General features: G+C 40.5%; 2 protein-coding genes across 4 annotated transcripts in view; one reads left to right on the top strand and one right to left on the bottom strand.

Annotated features, from left to right (window-relative positions):
- EIF2AK4 (eukaryotic translation initiation factor 2 alpha kinase 4) overlaps positions 1-6,990 on the top strand; it is a 40,912-nt gene extending 33,922 nt beyond the window's left edge. For 2 of the 3 annotated variants that reach the window (XR_011141541.1, XM_068946279.1), the window contains 6 exons: positions 924-982; positions 2,168-2,265; positions 3,520-3,588; positions 4,213-4,257; positions 5,377-5,501; positions 6,740-6,990. Coding sequence is in view for 1 of the 3 variants with exons in the window: in XM_068946279.1 (XP_068802380.1) it covers positions 924-982; positions 2,168-2,265; positions 3,520-3,588; positions 4,213-4,257; positions 5,377-5,501; positions 6,740-6,794 (451 nt within the window). In the remaining 2 variants the exon portion in view is untranslated. The remainder of the gene's footprint in view (positions 1-923; positions 983-2,167; positions 2,266-3,519; positions 3,589-4,212; positions 4,258-5,376; positions 5,502-6,739) is intronic. The other variant, XR_011141540.1, reaches the window with a different exon arrangement.
- Positions 6,991-8,210: 1,220 nt separating this feature from the next.
- On the bottom strand, positions 8,211-12,179 carry SRP14 (signal recognition particle 14). The gene is made up of 5 exons (XM_068946281.1): positions 12,029-12,179; positions 11,405-11,477; positions 10,647-10,759; positions 9,476-9,508; positions 8,211-9,116 (listed from the first exon to the last, which is right to left on the bottom strand). Exons 1-5 carry the CDS (start codon positions 12,050-12,052, stop codon positions 9,027-9,029), a joined length of 333 nt encoding a protein of 110 aa, XP_068802382.1. The 5' UTR covers positions 12,053-12,179; the 3' UTR covers positions 8,211-9,026.
- Positions 12,180-21,770: the final 9,591 nt, after the last annotated feature.

The raw sequence follows: 21,770 nt of genomic DNA, 5'->3' as shown, positions 1-21,770 counted from the left end.
TGTGTGTGTGTACATATGCAAGAACAAACACAAACAAGAAACTAACAGATCTGCTATCTGTATTTCTGAATAGGCTTTACAATAAAAGAGATCTTCAAGCTAAGACATGCTTAAATCTCAATAGTTTGTGCTTAGTTGCAGTGAAATGACATCTTCTGCTACCCATCTCTTCGTTATCCTTAATTTGGCCTCTGCCAGTCTTCATCAGCGTTTAACTTTGCAGCTAACATGATTCTTGTGTGTCCTGTGACAGACCTACAGGATCTAGTAAAGGCTGTGAAAGAAAAGCATAGTGCCTAAAAGAAATCTTTCTTACAGATCCTGAGAACAGAATACAGGAAAGCCCGTATTGATGATACTAAACAAAGAAATGCAATAATATGATTGTAGTAATACTGCCAGATTTCTTTGTTAACAAATCCTGAATTTGGAAAGTAAAAGGTGTCAAACTAATAATTGAAAGCTGCTTTCAAATTGTGTGACGTTATAAATATTACTTTGATACTTTAGCATTATCTCACAGAAAGCTGTAAGAAGTTATATATTAAATTCAGTTTAGAGAGAATATTGCTTATAGTACTTGCTGGTATATAGGATCCAAACCATTGTTGGAGGACAGGGAGCACAAGAATTTTTTGTATCCATGGAAAACTTAAGGATTGCTGGACTTTTGGCACTGGACTGTTTGTGTAGCCTGCTGGGCATGCAAGATGAGATTTTTATACTGCAGTTATTTTGTATGCTTTCCTACCTGCTCCTGAATAGAAAATTTAATCTGCAGATAAGTGCTGGGAATCGCCATACATTTCTTCAACCGTTGGAGTAAAATAAGTATACATGTTATGATAATCTGGAACCCAGCATTATTGCAGTGTTCTTTCATTATGTAAATTTGTTTCCCTGTCTTTCTTGTTTGTTTTTAGAGAAACCTCAGATAATCTCTCAGTACAAAATCAAAAGGGATCATTTGCTAATATTTCAGGTATTTGATCTCTGGTTATAGAATATGCACATTGATTTCTGTCTCTGTTGAATACTGTTTGTAAGAAATATTTGTTGGATCGTAATTTTAAATGTGTTGCCAAAGTCAAGAGGAGTAAAATGTTTTCCAGCAGTATATCCAGTTAGAGACGCTTCCTTCTGATCTCAAATGTTGTCCTGACATTTTCTCCAAACTAACAAAGTGAAATTGCTCAGACCAACAGATAGAAGAACATTCTCTATGCAAGCATTCACTGTTGCAGTTATTTGGGAGGGAGGGGAAAAAAAAACAAAACAGGAATAGATTTAGGTGAGATGTTAAATGTCATCTGGATGAAAAACATTGTGATTTGTGATTGTGAGTCTTGAGACTCATTCACTTTGAACTACTGTTCTGCTAAGATTTTTTTTTCTTCCTTTACATATCTAGCTACAGATTTGCACTCCTCAGTCTGATAACTGAAGTTTGCATATTAAAAAAAAATCCCTTAAGTACTTGATATGTGCATAAAATAAAGTTTGGAGGTTTTGATAATTATCTTTAGTATTGTAATGAATGCCTGTACAGGGTATTTTCTTGTTTTGGTTTAAGAAAAACTAATTTTTTTTTTTTTGTAACAATGGGGCAGAGGTTGCCACACAACTCAGTTTTTTTGTGATTAACTGAAGTGAGAATATGGATCTCAAAATAAGCAGTTAGACAGTTTAATTGCTGATCTGTTTTTTTCATTGAATCTATATTGGACTGAGTATTAATCATTGCCTCATTCTTTTAATAGCCTTTCTGTTTGGCATTAGATATACTATATTCCTCTGTAAAATTCTGTGTTCCAATTGGAACCTTGTGTTAATCTCAGGGAACACTCACGTAAAACACCAAATTTTTTATTGCTGCCAGTCTTTCAAAGTCATAAATCAGCATTTAGGAATTTACTTGCACATGTTCCACTGTCCTGTCTACTTGACTGACTTTGTTTCTGTAGTGACCTTTGGACCCTATGCTATATAGATCTTAGCTCATTAACATTTGTGAATTTTCTGCTTGTTACTTTTGTTACTTTTTGTATAAATACAGAATGTATTCTAAAACTATAAATACAGAATGTATTCTAAAACTATAAATACAGAATGTATTCTAAAACTATAAATACAGAATGTATTCTAAAACTATATGTTTGCATTTTAGGTGTGTTTGACTCGCACGGAACTCTTATAGTGCCTAATGTTAGTGTTATAGCTCCTGAAAAATTATCTGCCAGTGCCAGGCGTCGTCAAGAAATTCAGGTACACATGCACACAAATCGAATAAGTATTGAAAATGATTCCTTAGAAGTTTTTCTAAAGAAATGTTGGAATTCACATTTTCCATAGCATCTAAATTACTTTATTACATTCTCTTTATTCATAAAAAAGACTGGGAACAACACAGAGGGTTGAAAGTGAGGAAAATTTTTCCAGTGTTTAGGACTTCGGGGATTTCCTGTAACACTTCTGTGGCACAGCTATCAGTCATTTTACATGTATATTAGAAATCTGACTGCAATAGGAACAATGGTTCTGGAATTTCCTACTTCTTTTAAATGCTCAAGCATGTTAAAGTTGCAAGTTCAGCCTAGTTTTCATATGCAACCTGTTTGTAAAACTTACTCCATAGGCATTTCATTATGTTGCCTCCACATAAAGGCCTAAGAAAAAATTCCAGATTAAAAAAAAAAAAAATGGCTAAAATGCAATATAATAGTATTGTAGAAAAGGTGAAGTGATGCTAGAAAGAAATGGCAGAAGTTGCTCATTTCAGATTATTGGCTTCAAGATATTTAGATTACATGGTAAAACAATTCTAATTTTATCCCTCCTTTAATCCAAATTTGGGCGTCCAGCAAAAATCCCCTCTTGTAAAAAGTTCTTGGGACCCAAATAAACAAGTAGATGTTATTTTCTGAGCTTTGAGCTAAACAGACTTTCTGTTTTAAGTTTTTTCAAGCATCTTTCTAAGCGATTGAAGCCCATTTTTATGCCAGGCTGCAACTATTTCTGTAAGATTTGCAGGATTAGTAGTTTGCTCTGAAAAAAGCATTACGAGGCATGAAACATATACTTTGCTATTGCCCTCAAATCAGTCATCCTCCTTTAGCCAGAGACAATTCAGCGTATCCAGTGTATTGTGTTCCTCTGAAAAGTAATCTGATGCCAATCAATAGAAATGCAGTTTTGATTTACTTAACGCAAGAATTCACGACAGAACATGCAGTTCTGACTATCTGCTTTAGTATAGTACCAGTATTATCAAATCTTTCCCATTGCTGCAAGGGTGGTTCAGTCACACTCTCCTTACTATCAGTTTATCAAGGACTATTGTGGATTTGTTACTGAAAGTTATCTTAAATGTCAATTTTAGTTTAAATAAGATCAAGTTCTATATTTTGTGTTAGAAGCAGCCTCTTCTGTTCTCATGATCTATAAAATAGAAAACAGGTGTTCCCAACCTGTGTCACAGAAGCAGTATGCATTTTATTTTTGCCCATCTTTTGTTGGCAGGTACAAACAAGACTTCAGACTTTCATTTCTAGTCTGCAACAGAAAACAAGTGAGATTGAGATTTTAGCAGTAAGTATTTTGCAGAAGCCTGCATTAATTTCAAACCCTTAATTGAATTGGGTGATGCAGTTGCTATTTGGCAACAAATTACTTCCACCAGTCTCACTTTAGAGATAGAAAATATGAAACTTCTATCTAAAGTGAAGACCCACATCATGTCAGTTTAATGCTTGAAAAGTATTTCATGTTGTGGGTATTGGACAGCTGCACAGAACAAAATAGTTGTTTAACAAGTATTTAGCTGTAAAGTCTTAAGCTGTACTTATCCTAACTACGATGGTAGAAGATTTAAGGGGACACTCCTGCTGGATTTGCTGTTACATTTAAACTGTCGTGGCTTTTAGTATATAACTTTTAGGCTTTGCTGAACATGTCACAAAGGACTTTAAAATGGTACATGCTCTCTTCAAGGAATAAACATGTTTGTCCGTTTGTAGCTTTCCCTAACAAAACCTTTCATGAACAGCTTGTTTACAATGCTTAAAACTGGCAAATTCCCAGTTCTATCAGTACGGATTCCTCTGTGGAAATCAGAATTTCTGACTCCTTTTTATACAGATGATCTCTTGTTGGAAAATTGACAACAGGAATAAGAAGTGTTAAGTATTTGATTCCTTTATATTATTTTTGCAGGTAGATCTGCCAAAAGAAACTGTGATACACCTCTTATCATTAGAGGTAAGCAATTAAGTATGGTCTTTGAAACTCTGACTCAAACCCTAATTGAACAACAGATTTTAAATTTTGTCCCTGATGGGGTCGGATGTAAAATTCACCCGTAACATTCTTCCTTCCCACCCCCCAAGGAGTTTGAATTGGGTTTTAAAACTTCAAAGCACTGTTTTAGCCAAAGGGCTTGAATCAGGCTAGAAAAATCATTCTGCCAAATGCACAGACACCATCAGGAGCTCTTAATCCAAGCTTGAGGTTTCTGCTACGAACAGTTAACTGAAATTCAGTCTTACTGCTCCTTTTCAGAGACCGGTAAGCTTTAATATGCCGGTTAAGCAAAGGCTCTTTGGGAGTTGTTAATGAAGGAGGACCCAAAATACAGAGGCAATTGTTTTGAGTACAGTAGCTGAACCATCTCTTAGTGAGGCCAAGGTAAATAAATAGAGGATGTACGAGTACTCTGTTGACCATTTTAACAACCTCTTGAGTTAGAGGTGAATTGAAACCTCTTGATTAGAAAAAATGAAAAAGTTCTTTGCCTTCCTCCAGCGAGAGCAGTGGCTTTAAAGTCAGCTCTCATTAGAGAAATGGACTCCTCCAAAAAACTCTCAAGAATGACATCAGGCCTGGAAGTGGATCTGGCACTCCCATTCCTATTTTATGTCTGCTGCTCTGAAGCAGTGCTTGGCTGGTAATCAGACCTCAGTGAAATACTATAAAATATTTTCAAAATACTTAATTGATCCAGTCTATCCAAATGTGGAGACAGTTTATCACCTTTTACTTCAAAAAAGGGAACATGCACAGTGTCAGTATGGCCATCTTGCATGATAATTCACTTCTGACTGTCGTTATACTAAAGTTCTTACATGCTTTTTTATTTCTAAACTGTTAAGTTCATTAATAAGTCTCATTCTTAATATATTTTCTAAAAACAACTCAAATATTGCAAGTTTTGTTTATACAAATTTTGTTCAAAACAACCTGTTTTTTTGATGGGCTGTTTAAGTTAGGGGCATTGACATTACGCAATGTTCAGAGGAGTGAATCCTATCAGAAAAAGGTTTTATTTCAGAAGAGAATATAATACTGTATCAGTGGTCCTTGTCTAATTCTTTTCCTTAGTTTGATGGAGATAGACAAGCTTTTGATGCTACTGTGAGACAACTGATGTCACGATGGCCAAAACAGAGATCCTCATATCTGCAAGCAATTTGTGATGAAATTTACAGTATCAAAATGGAAAAGAGGTAAATTTGTTAAGCTATTATAGATACGTAAAACATCCCAATTATTTCTGCATTTGAACTTCACTAAATGAATTGCTCTTAATTTGTCTTCCCCTTTCCCCTCCCCCCTGCGGAAAAAAACCAAACAGTAAGGAAATGTGTCTTTAAGTACTATTTTCCCCTACCATGAAACAAAAGACAGAGTTAACTGGTCACCTGGTCCTCATTTATGGTAAATACTAATCTAAATTCTACATTTTTGTAAATTTTTTTCAAGAAATTGTGAAATATATTCCATTTTCTTATGGAATAAGAATTTATTCATAAAACTGAACAGCAAACAGTAGTATGCAGTATACATTCATATGTACTACAGTATACATTTGTGTATACCACTTATCAGATGATAATCCCGTTTTCTCATAGGACTGACTCAGCTTGACTTTCAAGACTTGAGCACCTTTATTTCCCTCTAATATGAGGGGAGACTATGGAACCTGATACAGCTGATAGACTGTCCAACTTTAAGCGAATATTGTGCATGCTCTTCCTGCATGTACAAGTAAAGCCTCTTTCTGTTTTCTAAGCATAAAAAACATTTGAGTTGAACTCTTAACCTCCTTGTCAGATTCTAGCAAGGCGGAAACAGTTCCATCTAGGCACATCCAGTGTTAGGCCTCAAATTTTAAACTTGTAAGTACTAGTTAAATGAGACTTGGTATTTATATCCTGTGATGGGTTTCATTTATACTACGTTTTCCTTAAACTTCTGTTCAGTTTGAAAGTACTACTTAATAACCTTTAAATAAGACTAAAATTGACTTTGATGCTGTCCTCTTAAAAGAGGATGCAACAAAATTGCTTCCTGTTTAACCTTTACTAAGACAACTAAATATCAGAATACTTTCTTCTGCAGCTTTCAGGGCTGTAAGCAAGAGACTGCAATTGCTACCTGCTAAAATATGCTGGGTGACAATGTAATGTGTGGTCCCTGATGAAGTTGTCCTTTCCTGTTTCATGCCTCAACACAAAACATAGCTTAGGCATAGCCTGCAGATCACTGAATAAAAGCTGAATGGGCTATATAAATGGCAAGAGAATGAAGGGGAAAATTGCAGGGGCAGTCAAAACTGAAGTTAGCACTTTTCTCCTGAATCTTTACTGTTAGCTTATTGCCAAGATTTGCCACGTTTTGCTCTAGTAGCTTTTGAACCTGTAGTCCCAAAGTTAAACATCCTCTTTTTTCCTCCCCCCTGCAGGGTTCCTGCACTTATCCTGTACAGTTACCGAGATGAATACAAGGTTTTGTTTTAGTGCTTCAAGCATCCTTTATACGATGCTTCCACTAATGGACAACAAGTTGTTTTTGTATAAAGGAACTTCAGAAAGCTGTTATAATGGAAGATAGGCAACTGATGCCTTTTTTACGTGTCCAGCTTGAATTTCATGTGTAATATAAAACTGTAAATGTATTCAAAAAAGTGGAAATAAATGTTTTATAGTCACTTAAGGAGCAAAGTCTGACCACAGCCAGAGCCTTGCGATACCCTGTAATTCTTGTCCCCTTGCCATGCAAAAGACAAATTATCAGCTGTACAGGTGTGAAACTTCTATTATAATGTAGTTTCAGAATGCCTGTCATGTCAGTAACCAACAGTAGTACTGAAATGAGAAACTCAGGTCAAAGATTAGAGAGGATGTATTATTTTCGGCTCTAAAGACGGCTTTAAACTTTTTTTGAAGAAGGCCTTCACATAAAATAAAAGGTTTGGTTATTGATCCCTTCTTGAAGTACATATTATAAGACTCTTTTTTTAAACTGCTACTTTAATCTTAAATCTCAGTCCTGTTTTTTGTACAGAGATTTTAAGTTGTTTGAGAGCTGTTGCAAGCCTGGTTGCCTATGCTTGTCGTGCCCGTACTTTTGCCTTTAAATCAAGCAGCTGCTTCCTGAGAGCTAAAATAAGTCTTGATACACTAAAAGCTAGATTCAGGTCCTTCAGGTCTGAAACAAAGGATTTAAAGAAAAACAGCAACCAGCAGATGCTTAGAGCCATCGCTACAACTTTTGAATTAGCTTTCTTCACAAGGGTTGTCAGATTAAGTTTGTATTTCAAGACATACATACATAGAAACGATGGGGATTTTAGAATTATTTTCTTGCAGTTACAGCTTCCCTGTCAAGGCTTTTTAAAGTTGTCTGTAACGGCTGCACATAGTTAAAAGCTATACAGTCATACAGCCAAGTCAGGAAAAATGAGGTTAAGCAAATCTAAAGATGAGATATAGCAGCCTTAGCTAACTATACGTTTCACATCAAATTAGTTATAGTATAGGAATGAACATGCAGAAAAGCGAGGGATTTTCAGAAACATACTGGTGCTTACCCTCCCTCCCCTCCTCCCCAACTACTGCCTTTCATTTAAATAGTTTGTTCCTGTTCCTTCATTCTCTAACTTGCCTAAATGATTGTCTTCAGCATTGCAGGCTCGTGGCACTGTCAAATACCTATATTTTCTGCCTTTTTTTCTTGCAGTGGAGCAGAGGGTAAAGTTAAAATATGTGAAGAATAAACTGTACAGACAAATAAACCCCAAAACTTCTTGTAACTACAGAAGTTGCAACAGCAACACTCAGAGTAGTATCAGGAACAAGTCAGTCCCAAAGGCACAGATAACTGTCATTCCTAGCTGTTTGCTGAGGCAAGTAACAGTAGTCATTACAACCACATCCATTTCTCATCATATTTAATAGGAACAATTAAATATTCAGCTTTTACATCTGCTTCTATGAAGGCGCTACTTCAAGATGTGAAGTATGGGGAATTCAGATCCCTGAATAGGGTGAAGGATGAAGGTGTTTTTTTTTTTTTTTAAAAAAAAAAAAAAAGGGTTCTGTTGACATGAGCAGTCTTAAGCCATGTCTAAATGGAACATGATGCAGACTCCTGCCCTCTCCCCAACCCCAACTAGAATCAGCAGAGCTGTATCAGCATGGAGCAAAGACACAGCTGATTGATTAGCTCTGTGAGAGCTCAGGCACTGTACTGCCTTAGGGATATCTGCACTGCATCATGTAGACATGTCCCTCAAAATAAGAAAAAGGAAAGCTGCCGTTCCCAATAATATGTTGGCACCCACCTTCCCTACTACTACTGAGGCTTATCTATAAAATTGGGCATCTGTCACTGAGACTTCCGTTCTAGCATCACTTTGCTCATGTTGCTGTGCATTTCTCTTCACCCTGTGTTACCCCCTCCCAATGGGTTTTACACTGCCCACTTGTATAATACAAAACAAACAGCAGTATAAGTACAAAACTAGTTGGCAGTCGAGTGTAAAGCTATTGCAGTATAACCCTGTAAATACTCCTGCCGTACAACAATCCACAGAAAGCACTTTTGGCTTTCAGTTTAAACACGAATACTGATCACATCCCAGTATCCTGCTGGAAGGAAAGCCAAAGACAAGTGGTAACTCAAAAAGAAATGGACTTTGCTTTGGGCAAGGGTCTGGTCTGTTAAAGTGATGCTAGGACACTGTTCCATCACTGTGTTGCTTTACTCTTCTTGTTTTTGCTTTTCTTGTCTTTTTTCTTCAAGCCATCCATGTTAGCTCTCAGCAAATTTGAGTATGCCTGAAAGAACAATTAGAACCATTGAATGAACAAATACTTGGGTGACAGTATACTAGCTGTAACATATTACATATTATTCATGGATATGTACCCGCATTTTCTCAATTCTTAGTTATAGAATCATGTTCTTACCAATGCAGAAAGTTAGCTAACATACAACTGGATTTTTTTTTTCTTAAAGTGAAGACAGACAGGCAGTCTAAGATGAATCTGTATGCCAGTTCAGCACTGAATCAACCCATTTGCAGCTGGGGGGAAAGACATCATAATAGTTCACATCTGTCCAGTGCTTCCTACTGACTAGTCCTCCCCAATACCTACAAAAAAAGGGAGATAGATAGAAAGCATACAAAACTTACCATCTGGAATTTATTCACTTCCTTTGAGCTCACCTACAAAAGTAATACTAGAGGTTAATCAACAAAATATTGGCATATATTATAAGCTAAATATCAGTACATGTTTACCCATCACTGACCATCTAGTCTCTTTAGCAGCATCTAGACCAACTCATCACATTCAGTGCTACATAGGCTGAAATGATGTGTCAGAGGCCTTCACTAATTTAGAAAACCAAAACCACTCCTCACTAACTGAGCAAAATCCTCTGGAGTTCTTCCCAAAAATTCATGTGTTTTCAAACGGAGAAAAGGTGGAGAAACATTCTAAGGAAGGTTTGGGGCCATATCTTAATTTTTTGTGGAGATGATACAAGCCCTGGAGTAAGATATTTTATAGACCATATTCTCTCAGCTCTTTCTCAAAATAACATTTTCCTTGCATCCCCACTGAGATGGAATCCAAAACCAATTACAGCCTTTTCCCATCTCTCAGTTAAAGTGAACACATCAGGTTTTCAACATCTAAAGTTGGGAATTCCTGAAATACAAATACCTCTGTAAATAAGAAATTCAGGAATACTAAGTGAGATTGAGGCTTAGAAGAGTCTACCCCATCCTCACGCACTCTTGGCAGGAAACAAGGATCCCTTTTCTGTTGTTTCAGTCTGGGAACGTACGATTGTTTCCTGGGTTGCAACAACCTTTAGTCAACCATCTAGATCTATAGGAAGCGACCTCTTGTCGCCTGAAGTTGGTCTGTACCTTTCTGCTCTTTGGTGGCATGCCATCTGTCCTGCGTCCTTTCCCAATGTCATCCTTCTCTGTCAAAGCAGTTTCCCCCAACCCTCCAGAGAATTTCACCCAGAACGTGGCAGCCAATATTGCTGAAAACAGGCACGGTCCCTTTCTGCTGTCCAGCAATACCCTTTTGAAGCAAAATCCAGTATACATACAGAGTGAAACTAACCAGTTATACCATCTGTAACACTGAGGTGAAGTACAAGTATTAGCAGCTAAGCGTTACACTTTGGCAGCCAAATTACAGCTGTGTTTCGCTACCATTCGATTTATCCCTGGTATTAAGAGGTTAGTTTTCATAAAACTTGTACCAAGAGACATTTCACGTACAATATGGGACATTACATCAGAGCAAAGTAGGACTGCTAATCATTCCAAAGTCGTCACTTACCACTGTGCTAATTTTCTTCTTTCCATCAGTTGCTCTTAAAAGACACTTATTGTCTGCTGGTTCAAAACCTTCTACGTGGCCTTTGCGCGGGACTGGTTTTGTTCGACCATCATCTGTATTGAAAGACAAAACCTGTCTACTCACGTTTCACTAAAATCACCGGATATCTCCTGACATGAGATGCTAAAAATAGCTCATGAGGAGATCTGTAAAACCCTTAGAATTTAAGGCCATCTGAGCTGACACTGCCACCATATTGTTCCACGCCCCCCCTTTTCCCTATGACCCCAGCAGCACTTGCTCCGTGAACCAGATCTGCCAGAAAAATACCCCACTGAAGAATGTAAATCCTTGCAGTGGTATACTGTAGGAACTGCTTGTTTCAGCAGCCCTATGTTTTAAATGCATTTCAAACTGCAGCCTATGATGCTTGACTTCTCAAGTACTGCCAGCTATCCAGAACTTTCCTAAGAAACACGATAAGCAAACGAAAGCAACACTGTACTTCTCTTTTAGAAGTCCGAAGATGAAAGTTTCCAACTACCGTTTTAAAAATTAGAAAGTCTCCATACTGCCTGACAACCTTATTTAACAATCATTAATCCTGCAACTAATTTGAATATTTTGTCCATACTGCTACCTTTGTTTTCAGATGCTCCAACTGAAGAGTATATCTTTTAAAAATATATATATTACCAACACCAGAAATTCAATTTAAGTCACTATCTCTTAAGCCCGATAGCAAACTTAAAACTTACATTTCTTCAGTGTTATGAAAACACTGCCCGAAGTTCTGCACTTCTGAAAGAGTCTTGTAAGCTCTGTCAGGAACTGCAAGAAAAAGAGACCGCATCCTTGGCTGAAGGCCACCACATAAGCATTTATTTCTTCTCACTATACAGCGTAGTGATTTCTGTCTGAGCAGCAGCCGTCGCCTCATTCAGATGGCGCTGTTACAACAAAGCAAGTCGCTCTAAATTACCTGGGAATAAGCAGCGGTTAAGAAAAGGAGAACTAATATTTTTTTTCCGCTCAGGAAAATACCAGGCATGACGTACCGGCCAGGGACGGCCGCTCCGAGCTTCAGCCTCTGCGGAAAAAAAGGCTGAAACTCCCCAGACCTGCCACAGCCCCCGCGTTCCTGCTCTCCCTCACCGGCACGACGAGCCCCTCCGCCCGCCCGCCGGGCCGGAGCCGCCCCGCGCGGGCCTAGCGCACCCCGCGGAGCGCCGCGCACCCCGCGGGGCCTCGGCCGCGCCTCAGCCGGCACAGGGCACGCCCCGCCCCGGCGGCCACCGAGCCGCCCGGGGGGGCCGGCGCCGGGCAGGCTCCGCGCCCTGGGGACCCGCCGAGGCCTCCCCGCCCGGCGGGCGCCCTCCCACCTGCTCGCTCTCCAGCAGCACCATCCCGCCGCGCCGCGCCGCGCCGCCGTGCCGGAAACGCTGCGCGCACGCGCGCACGCGCACCACGATGCGCCAGGCGGGGCGCGGCCGCCGCCCCGCCCCGCCCCTACCGGTGGAGCTCGAGACCGCGCAACGGCGGCGGGGCCGGGCCGGGGCCAGCCTCCCCTCGGAAGGGGGCGGGGCCGCCCCGAGTCCCCTCCCCGCCGTCGCCCCGCCCCGGAGAGCGGGAGCGCCACGTCAGCCGCCGGCTGCCGCCCCGACCCGGCGCCGCGGCCCCGCCCCCAAGCGCCGGCCTTGCCGGCCGCCCTCCCCCCCCCCCCCATCCCGGCGCCGCGGCGCGCGGGGCCGTTGGCCGTTGGCGCCGGGGGCGGGGCCGCCGCGGGAGCCGCTGCAGCCGGCGTCGGCCCTGGTAGCTGCTCGCGAGTGGGTAGCAGGCGCGGGCAGGCTGTCCGGCTGCGCACGGGTGTGCCCGGAGGGAGCCGGGGGCAAGCTTTCCGCCCCTGAGCGGCTGCGTAAAGGTAGGCGCTGTGAACCGGTGCTGGAGGGAGAAGGCAGTTGTTGCCACTCGGTTTTGTCTCCGCAGCAGGCCAGTACAGCCTCGGCGTTTTTAACCACCCCGAAGCTGGCATCTGGTAGCATCTCAGTGTGATTTTTCAGGCAAGCAACTTTTGTGAGTGGAGCTTGGAACAACAGCATGGTTTTAGGTCCGCTTCAGACCCTGCCCTTGCCCAACAGCAGCGCCGTCACCGCGGCCATTGGCCTTGTCACCACAGCATTGCCCCTTTCAGCCAAAACCCGTGATCTAAATGACTCACCAAGATTAGCCCTCAGTTCTTAAGGCACGCATGCACGTCTTACTCTTCCTGCTCCAAAACCAGTTACGATGTCTCTCAGGACACTGCACAGATTGCAAGAATGAAAGGTTGTGAACCAACTCCTGCTTCCAATTTAGTGAAGTAGATTTTTCAGGTCACTTATATTTAGGCCTTCTGAGACACCAGGAACATCTCATAAACCATAATGTTAGCTTCGGCATAAAAACACAGATGCAGCTGGACATCATTTCCAGAGAAGTGCTGAAATGACTGATGCAAAGGATCTTGGCTGCTGAGTATGACTGGCTGGCTGTAGGCTCAGAGGATGAAAGACGTGATTCAAGATATAAAATGAACAAGAGCCCTAGACTTGTACAATAAATAGCTAAGGGAGAAAGCAGCATTTAGGTGGGGAGAGAGAACAGTTCACATCCGCAACACTTGGAGCTCCTTGGGGCAAGATTCTGGAAAGTGTTAACTTTTCTGTCCATCTCAACTTACTTCATCTATAAACACATAGTACAGAGTAACATCTGATCTAGTGCCTTTTCCTATTTCTCATTATGAAAACTGATTTTTTTTCCCCCTCCATGGACCTACCAAAAGTGGAAGATAATTCCTTACCTACAGATAAAGAGGAAAACACTGTTCTCACTTTGATAGATGTTTGAGCCCCTAAAGAATTCAAATTCTTCATTTAGAAGTTAAAATATACAATTCTAGGCAGAACTGAAATATCTTCTGGCATTGTCATTCTCATGGTGACAGCGTTATTTCATATATAAAACAGCACTTTAGAATGTGTGGGTCTAGTCACTCTGAAAGTCCTTTCTTGACTTTACAATCCCTTGCTATCTTCTTGCAGATTCACCAAGAGGCAGTAGAGGGTGCTATTATTGCACATACAGAAATAAAATGTCTGTGCCTAAAGCACAAAGAAACAAATACCCAAGAAGCAGGTCGTCACAATATGGCCATGGTTTACTCCTGTCTAGCAGTTTATTAAATTAACACCTTTCATTAACTGTGGATGTTTTTATCCTCCTGGTTTTTTTTTCACTTGTAATATTTGAAGTTGAGGGGAAAAGACTCGAGAAAAATAATTGACATTGTTTCTCATAGCACAAAAATCTCATAAAAGCTAAAACGATGATGATGACCGTATGTTATTCAAGTCTTCTGAAAACTGACATTCTAAGGGGACATCATCAATAGTATGGTCAGCAGTACTGACAGGCCAAAGCCTTGCACACTTACAGAAAGTGATGGTAACTGCCCCTAAAAGCTTACAGTCTGTGTCCACAAGTGAAGACAGGCAGATGCAAGAAGTCACTGTTAACATGTCCTTCCTCCAACGCTGGAGCCTGCAGGAGCAGTCATAAACTCCTGATTACAAGAGATTTTTTCATTCAGAAATCAAACGTATGGTTGTGTTTTCAAGAGATCTGAGCGAGGACAATGCAGCAGTTTTGCAGATTTTTATAGGCAACTTGTGAAAGAAGAACAGAAATGGAAAAACTCAAACAATTGCAACATACTCCCCTTTGGAAACTTTCATGATCACAGACACTGGAATACAGAAGAAATGCATTTCCACTCAATGCTTGCCAAAAGAGAAGATGGGTGGTCTTGCAGCTAAAACATTGAGACTACAACTCTCATCTGAATTCTGACCCCTGAATTCACCAGAGGATTCTTGTGTGGCCTAGAACCAGCCTCCTAACTTTCCTGTACCACAGCTTATAAACATGAAGACAGACATGTTATTTCCCATACTTGTTATGCAACAAAAAGCATTAATGCCTGTTGCACGAGTACCACAGAGTCCTTCCTCCCCACCTTTTTGCATGAAAATCGTCATCATTATCTATTATCGTCATCTATTAGGGGCCACTTCTGTAGCTAAGGTGTGCCTTCAGTGTACTGTAGGCATAACTATGCCCATTTTAATCTAGGTATCTGAGGTAGCTGTGGCATCAGAGAGCATACAAGGATCTTGGGCATCTGCCTATTTGGGTAAGATAGTTCTTGCTGCAATCTCTAATACCAAAGTTTCTGATACTACTGTAAGCTGGAAAAAAAGGACAAAGGGGAAAGAACTGTGAAGAAACAGGTCTCTAAAAACAGACTCCTGCTTCAGGAAGGAAAGTAGGTATTTCGGAGTGAAGGAGCAAAAAGAAGCCACAAGTGGAGCAGCCACAGGTTCCAGACACAGGAAGGAGGGAAAACTAGGGGACAAATTTTCAAAGCTTCTTGGAGTAATAGCCCATATGTTTCGGGCCTATGATAAATCACATACTTCAGGCATCTAAAACACCAGAAGGTCTTAGAAAAGCGTGGTTTTGGAGAGCATTTGTCTTAAGATGGTTGACATTCCAAGCTCCTCAGGAAAAAAAAAAACAGAGCAAACTTCCACTGAAAGATCTGACGGTTCGATTCTTCTTCACGTTCATTGTCAAATATAAATTACAAATTAGAGGACTCTACTATGTCCTTTTCTTAGTGCGAGTTCTCACAGATGTGCAAATACTGTAACTGTCATTACTATGCACGAGTGATAGATTTCAGCTTACAGTTTCTGCTTGTTCACAAGGTGTTACTGGGATTGCTTTTGTATGAGTTGAACAGCCTTCCCTGTCAGTAGAGGATTTTATAGTTCTGATACAGAACTCTTCAGAGTTGGGAGAAATTTACATTGTTCAAATCTATTGTTTTATCAGCAATTTTTCAGAAAATATTTGTCTCACTGCTGCTAAGAGAAATGACTCCACTAATGGGCAAGATCATCTGGATTTCCTTCCCTGATAAATTCAATAGAGGTGGTTTTTTTTTTTTTTTGTAAACTTATCTTCCTGAATGGGGAAACATTTTTGTGAAATCCAATTTTTAAAAGTGTTCAGATACCCTAAAAGTTGCTCTTTCAATCCAGAATGTCACCATTTGATCAGCAGGGAAGCCTTCATCACAACATGCAAACAAGGTAGTATTTTTAATGATTCTCTTCCAAAAAAATAGATGGAACAGGGGAATGCTGACATTGCTTTCATTTTGCCAAAGGCTGCCAACGCTCAGAGGGAATAAGCTACTCACTTGGTGAGAAAGTGCTGAACAAACACTAAAGTAATACTCCCCAACATGATATACTTGCTTTTTGCTCTCCCAGCTGCCCAAATGTAATAGCTCCCCTCCTGCCCTGCAACCCCTCCCTCATCAAAAAAAAAAAAAAAGAGACCCCTTGGATAAAAACAGTAGCAAGAGGAATTGGTGGATCCTGAGAGCTGGCAGGGGTATGAGTATTTTGTAACCCGATCTATCATGTGACTAGGTCCAGGCAATAAAAATAAGTCTCCTACCAGCCCTCCTGTTTGCTCTACTTTATTATATGCTGTCAGGAGAGAAATCCTTTTTTTTTTTTTTTTTGGCAAAAAATTTAGCAAATGAAGCCACCTGAATCATTAAGTCCTGAAGGAAATCTGGCAGAGAACTGGAGGAGGCTGTTGCTGTGCTTCCAAGTTTTCCTGGAAGCAAGCATGTATTGAAGAGAAACAGAGGTGAAATCTTCTACTCTGCTACATGTGGTGGGAGGGGTAGGAAGCAGAACAACAAAATTAGAAGTAAATTAAATTCTTGATCAACTTTAGTAGAGGTCGGCAAAGATCTATTTGAATTAGCTAGAAAAAACTTCTCATTATGGACTATCGCACAAATTCAGCTGCTGCATACCACAGTGAGCAGAAATGTAATAACACACTGTAAATTACAGATTGCTCACCACAGTACTCAGGATGAGTTAATAACAGATAATGGCCCACAATTCACAAGTGGATCATTTTGGTAATTCTCTTTGATCTGTAAGTTGAAGCACACCATGTCAAGGTATAACTATGCACAAGGAAAAGAATCAGTATTATTGCAAAAGCCTTCATAACTCCCCTCCGACACACACACACACACACACACACACACACACACACACACTCTTCCCCCCTGTCTGTCACTAGCACTGTAAAAACATAGGTGTGCACCTCACTGCCTTACTATCCTCACCAGATCTGAGACTAATGGGCAAAGGAAAAGCATTCTAGAGCCAACGTTTAACCGAACTGCTTGGACAGAAAGACAACCCTGAAGTAGCAACCAAAACATCCTCAAGTTCTGTGTTAGGAAAATAAAGAAGAAAAATTCAGACAAGAACAATGAACAGTTACTCTTTTTACAAGCACTAGACAGATTACAAACAAAGCAAGTAGCAGGTTACCTAAGTACAGGTGAATGTGAGTCCGAAGATCACAGCTTAAACCTTCTTTATAGATGGCTCTTACGAAAAGGAATAAAGGACATACAAAGAAACAATCATCAGGGAGCTATTAAACAAGATATACGTGCACAAAGTAGTATTATTGGTCTGTTCAGCCAGCAACAATGAAAAAGAAAGATTCTGACTACCTATCTAATAGATTCAGGTAGAGAACTAAACAAGGCATTTTAGAAAGACCTTTCTGAGGCCAGAATATGCCACCAGAAAGTGGCCACTGGTGAGAAGGCCAGCTTCCAGAGAAAAGCTCCACGAGAAACAAAAGTGTCTTCTCTCATATCTTAGGATCCAGTTAATATACTCTGATCTCCATCCTAGACATCTCTAGTTGTTTTTATTTGTCTGTCTTACTGAATGGCTATTTTATTTAATACAGTTTTATTTACATAAGATTATGTTTAAAGATAGGTTAACTGTTGCCTTGAATTCAACAGATACTGACTTTCATTGTATAATAGTAGTGTTAACTGTGATTTGTATTTTGTGAGGGAGACCAAGAAATGGATATATTTCTTAAAACTCTAATGCACCATATTAATATCATAGTGAAAACTGAAGCCTATCTGGAGTGAGACACAAAAAGACTGTGTGTCGGAAAGGGAAGGGGTTTAATGGATTTGAAGTATGATCTAGATTTTAGAAAGCTTCTCTAAGTTGTCAGGGAAGATATGTATATATCTACTATATTGTTAAATGTCTCATGCATGCTCTAAATGGTTTTGTGACAAGCTTCTGCGACAGGCTGTCTCACAAAAACCTGACAAAAAGGCCACAAGTAAGGCAACCCAGATGCTGAATTGGTTATTTGTACAACTGATTGATAGTGTCATCTGTATTCTCTAAGGAAACACTGCAACACAGCTGACCCTTTGAGACCATGCACTGGAGATAATACTTTCTATGCAATGACATGTACATTACAGTGAATCTATGAAAAATGCAGCAGTGCAAGACATCCTCTGGGAAAGGTGAAATTAAAGATGCAATTCAATTAACTCCTTGAACAGGAGGAAGGGCATAGGGAGAAGCAGCAACATGTCACCAGATGTGTGGGCATTTTAAAGGATGGGGCAGACAAAGCACAAGCTCACAAACCTCCAAAAACAGTGAAAAACATTGCAGCAAAATGATTGGATTAAAAAAGAAAGAAAGAAAGGCTGAACATGGCGCATGCCTCCAGACTGTGTTTTGAAGGTTAATTTGTAGTGATAGCTTTCAATTATGAACAGAGAGCACAGGGAAGTGCAAAGAACAGCCTGTTCTGAAACAGTGCCACCTGTGAGATGAGCAGACCCCTGGCTGCTGCTCTTTCTAAATTCAGTTCTGAATCAGGAACTGCTTGTTGCAGCCGTTGGGAAGAAACATCACAGTGTACATTGCACAAATACATGAAATGGAGATTGAAAGGCTGAGAGTGCTTTACAGCATAATAGAATGAGTCTTTAAAAATGACCTAACAATAGCATCAGTTTTGAGTCTAGATAAATTAGATCCTCATTTACAAAAGTAAACAAAAATTAATCAGAACATGTTCACATCTTTATAACACAAAGACACTTAGCGCAGTCAAACTCCCAGTTTTCCCCTCCATCGCCAAAAGTATAATATCTTGATAGTTATACCTCAGTATTTAGTACTCTTAACTGGAGCATAATGCACATTTCTAGGGATGTGAAATGAAGTTTCAGTGTGTGCCTCATTTATATTTTTGAGGGTTACTGGGATAAAACAGGGCTACCCAAATGGGAGACTCTGGCCTGCGTTTGAACCAGGAGTAACTTTTGCCAGGGTTTCAGACATACCCCAGGAAATATCTCCCATGTTGCTAACTTTTCCACCACTCATTAGGAAAGCAGCTACAATGTACTGCCAGACTTTGCAGCTACAAAGATGTCCTGGCAGATCTGCAGCCAGAATACCACTTTCTCAGAAGATCACAGAATCACAGAATGGTTTAGGTTGGAAGGGGCCTCTGGAGATCATCTAGCCCAACCTCCCTGCTCAAGCAGGGTCCTCTAGAGCATATTTCCCAGGAAAATCCCAGGAAGAGCCACAGATACTAGCAGAATGAAATGCAGCTAGTAGTATAAGACTACAAGAGTTATCACTAAAAGTACTTTTCACTTTGTGTAAAAGTTTGCACCCAAGGATCTCAAAGACTTTCTGAAAATAAAACATCAAATTCTTCTTCCTTGTGGTCCCACTGGCATCAATAAAATCCTGTTGGCATACAAGAGGTCAGTATTTGGTAGCTATTAACATAACTTCTGTCTTTGGAGCTGCAAACTATAAACTCCTGGGGGTTAAAACTTTGCTCTTAGCTTTAAACAATTTTTGTGATATGAAATTCTATCCTGGTTTTGGTGGGTCTTTGCAAGTCATCTGTGAACTTGGATGGTGCAGGTTCAAGGCTGAAAAATATCATGCACTTTATGGGTGCTCTAGAAATGATATCTACCAAACCTCACAGTTCATCTCTCCAGCAGAAAGAGGGTATCTAGTCATCACTTCATTTTATATCACAGATTTTTAAGCAGTCAGAGAATGTCTGGTTAAAAGCTGTGCAAAGCATTAATTAAGTTAGAGCTTAAGAGTAATGAGGTGACAGAGATTGGGTTGAGCATCATTTCTTTCACGTTAATGTGTCCTACTTTCAGAAACACAGAAATGCAGTTGTGAAAAATTTCCACAAGACATTCCCAGTGAGGTTACAGTTTGGTTTTTTTCCCTCCTATTTAAGTATTTAAGGGACAGAACGAGGAATATCAGACCATATGAAAAAAAAAAGTCACAGGGAATTCTAGGTCAACAGAACGTCGAGAAGGAGGATGAAATTGCCCTTGATATCAGTGAACACTAAGGTATGTGTAATTATAAATGGAGCCACAAAGTCTTTGATATCCTCCATTTCAGTTCTCCTCAACAGAACTCCAAGCAGCATGTGTTCCCTGATACTGTGGGGTCTGGCTTTCTCAGGAAGAAAAGGGTCACCTACCAACTCACCAGCACCATTTCCTGTCTCCTTTGAGACCTCCTAACCAAAGGAGGACTGGACTGGCTGGAATTCTGAGATCTGAGGATCACAACACGAGCTGCAGTGCCTGTAAAACAACAGATTCTTACCAGCCACAGAGTGAGGCTATCTGATGCAAGAGCTGTACAGCACAACAGAGACAATTAAGTTAGTTACAAGATGAGTGAGGTGATAGAGACTGGCTTAGACATTACTGCTCTCATTTCCATAAGCCCTAATTTTGGAAAAACAGAGGCAGTTTTAACTGTTATCACCAGATATTTCCAGAGTAACTCCCTTCTTTTACAAGCTGCCAAGTTTACCTGCTTATTCAAACTTTACTTGTGTTTGTTGCTCTTCCCTAATGCTGCTCCAAATGCCCAGATACTTTCTAGGAACAGGGTGGTGTGAGGAGGCCACTATGAGCAACTAGCAGCTGTGCTATATTCATTGGGTCAGAGGCTGGAGGAAGCAGTTTCCTGTTTTGCTGGTATTCAATGACATTTAACAATAGGGGGAAAGAAAAAACTGCAGGATCTAAGCATAGCAAAACTGTTTTCAACATTAGCTGTCTGCCTATTTCCCCGTTCTGCCCCAACTTCCTCCTCCTCCTCCCCTCTTGGACTTAGGTCTTCCATTGGAAGAAAGCAGAGAAAAGGAGGCAGAGATGGTCTAGGCCAAGATAATGAGTGCTTAAAGATGTCTCTGCCACGTAAACAGCCTGGATACCTTGGCAGCAGGTCTGAAGCAGCAGACTGAGTATTACTAGTTTGTATCCTTCCTCCTGCCCCCCATGAGAGAGAAAGTGAGATCCACATGCAGCTCTTTTGGTGTCAGCAAGCGTCACTCATGCTTTCTTGCAACACCAAAAGCATCTTGTCCTTCCTAGTGGATGGTTTTCAGCACCATCTTGAGAGAACGCTCTGTTGATAACCATTTTCAACAGCAGTCAGTTCGTTAGAGCAGAAGGAGCATTAGCAGAGATTCCTCACTCTGCCTTTCTTAATAACGTCCTTCCCCTCTAATGGTTTGCTCAATGCCAAGTCCTTAATCCGCTCTTATCAGTTCACAGAGTGCCCTTACCCTCCTACTCCCCTCCTACTGCCTGCACACTCTGACAGCATCCCTTGCTACTGTGGTGGAATTTAGGTCTTGTGATCCTCATCCATGTCAGAATTCTACCTCACTTACTGGCCTTCTTTTTCAAAAAATGTTCTGAGATTAAGGATTGCAGGGTGTAGCTCTGTAAAGTAAATTAAACTAAACTACTACTAGAGTCATTCAAAACCAGGAAAAACAGATACCCAAACCGTAATTTGAGTTTGTTGCTATACTGTTCCCTTTCTTTCAGCATCCCCCTCTCTGCTTCTGAATACGTGTTGTCTTCAGACACACACAGAGCAGCAGACAAGGAGCCCGAGGCACATTGGAAGTCACAGGCTCTTTGTTAGTGCTCACGCTATAAAAATCCCCAGTGAATCACCTCTGTCTGCAGTAGCAGGTAACCCAGCCATTGTCAGTCAAGCTCACAGATCCTTCTGTGCAACTCTGTCAAGGAAATTCTCAGAAACAATGCAG

The sequence above is a fragment of the Struthio camelus genome, chromosome 5 (assembly GCF_040807025.1).
Source record: "Struthio camelus isolate bStrCam1 chromosome 5, bStrCam1.hap1, whole genome shotgun sequence".
Taxonomy (NCBI): Eukaryota; Metazoa; Chordata; class Aves; order Struthioniformes; family Struthionidae; genus Struthio; species Struthio camelus.
Note: the sequence above shows the minus strand (reverse complement) of the source record. Positions and strands in the feature narration are given on the sequence as shown.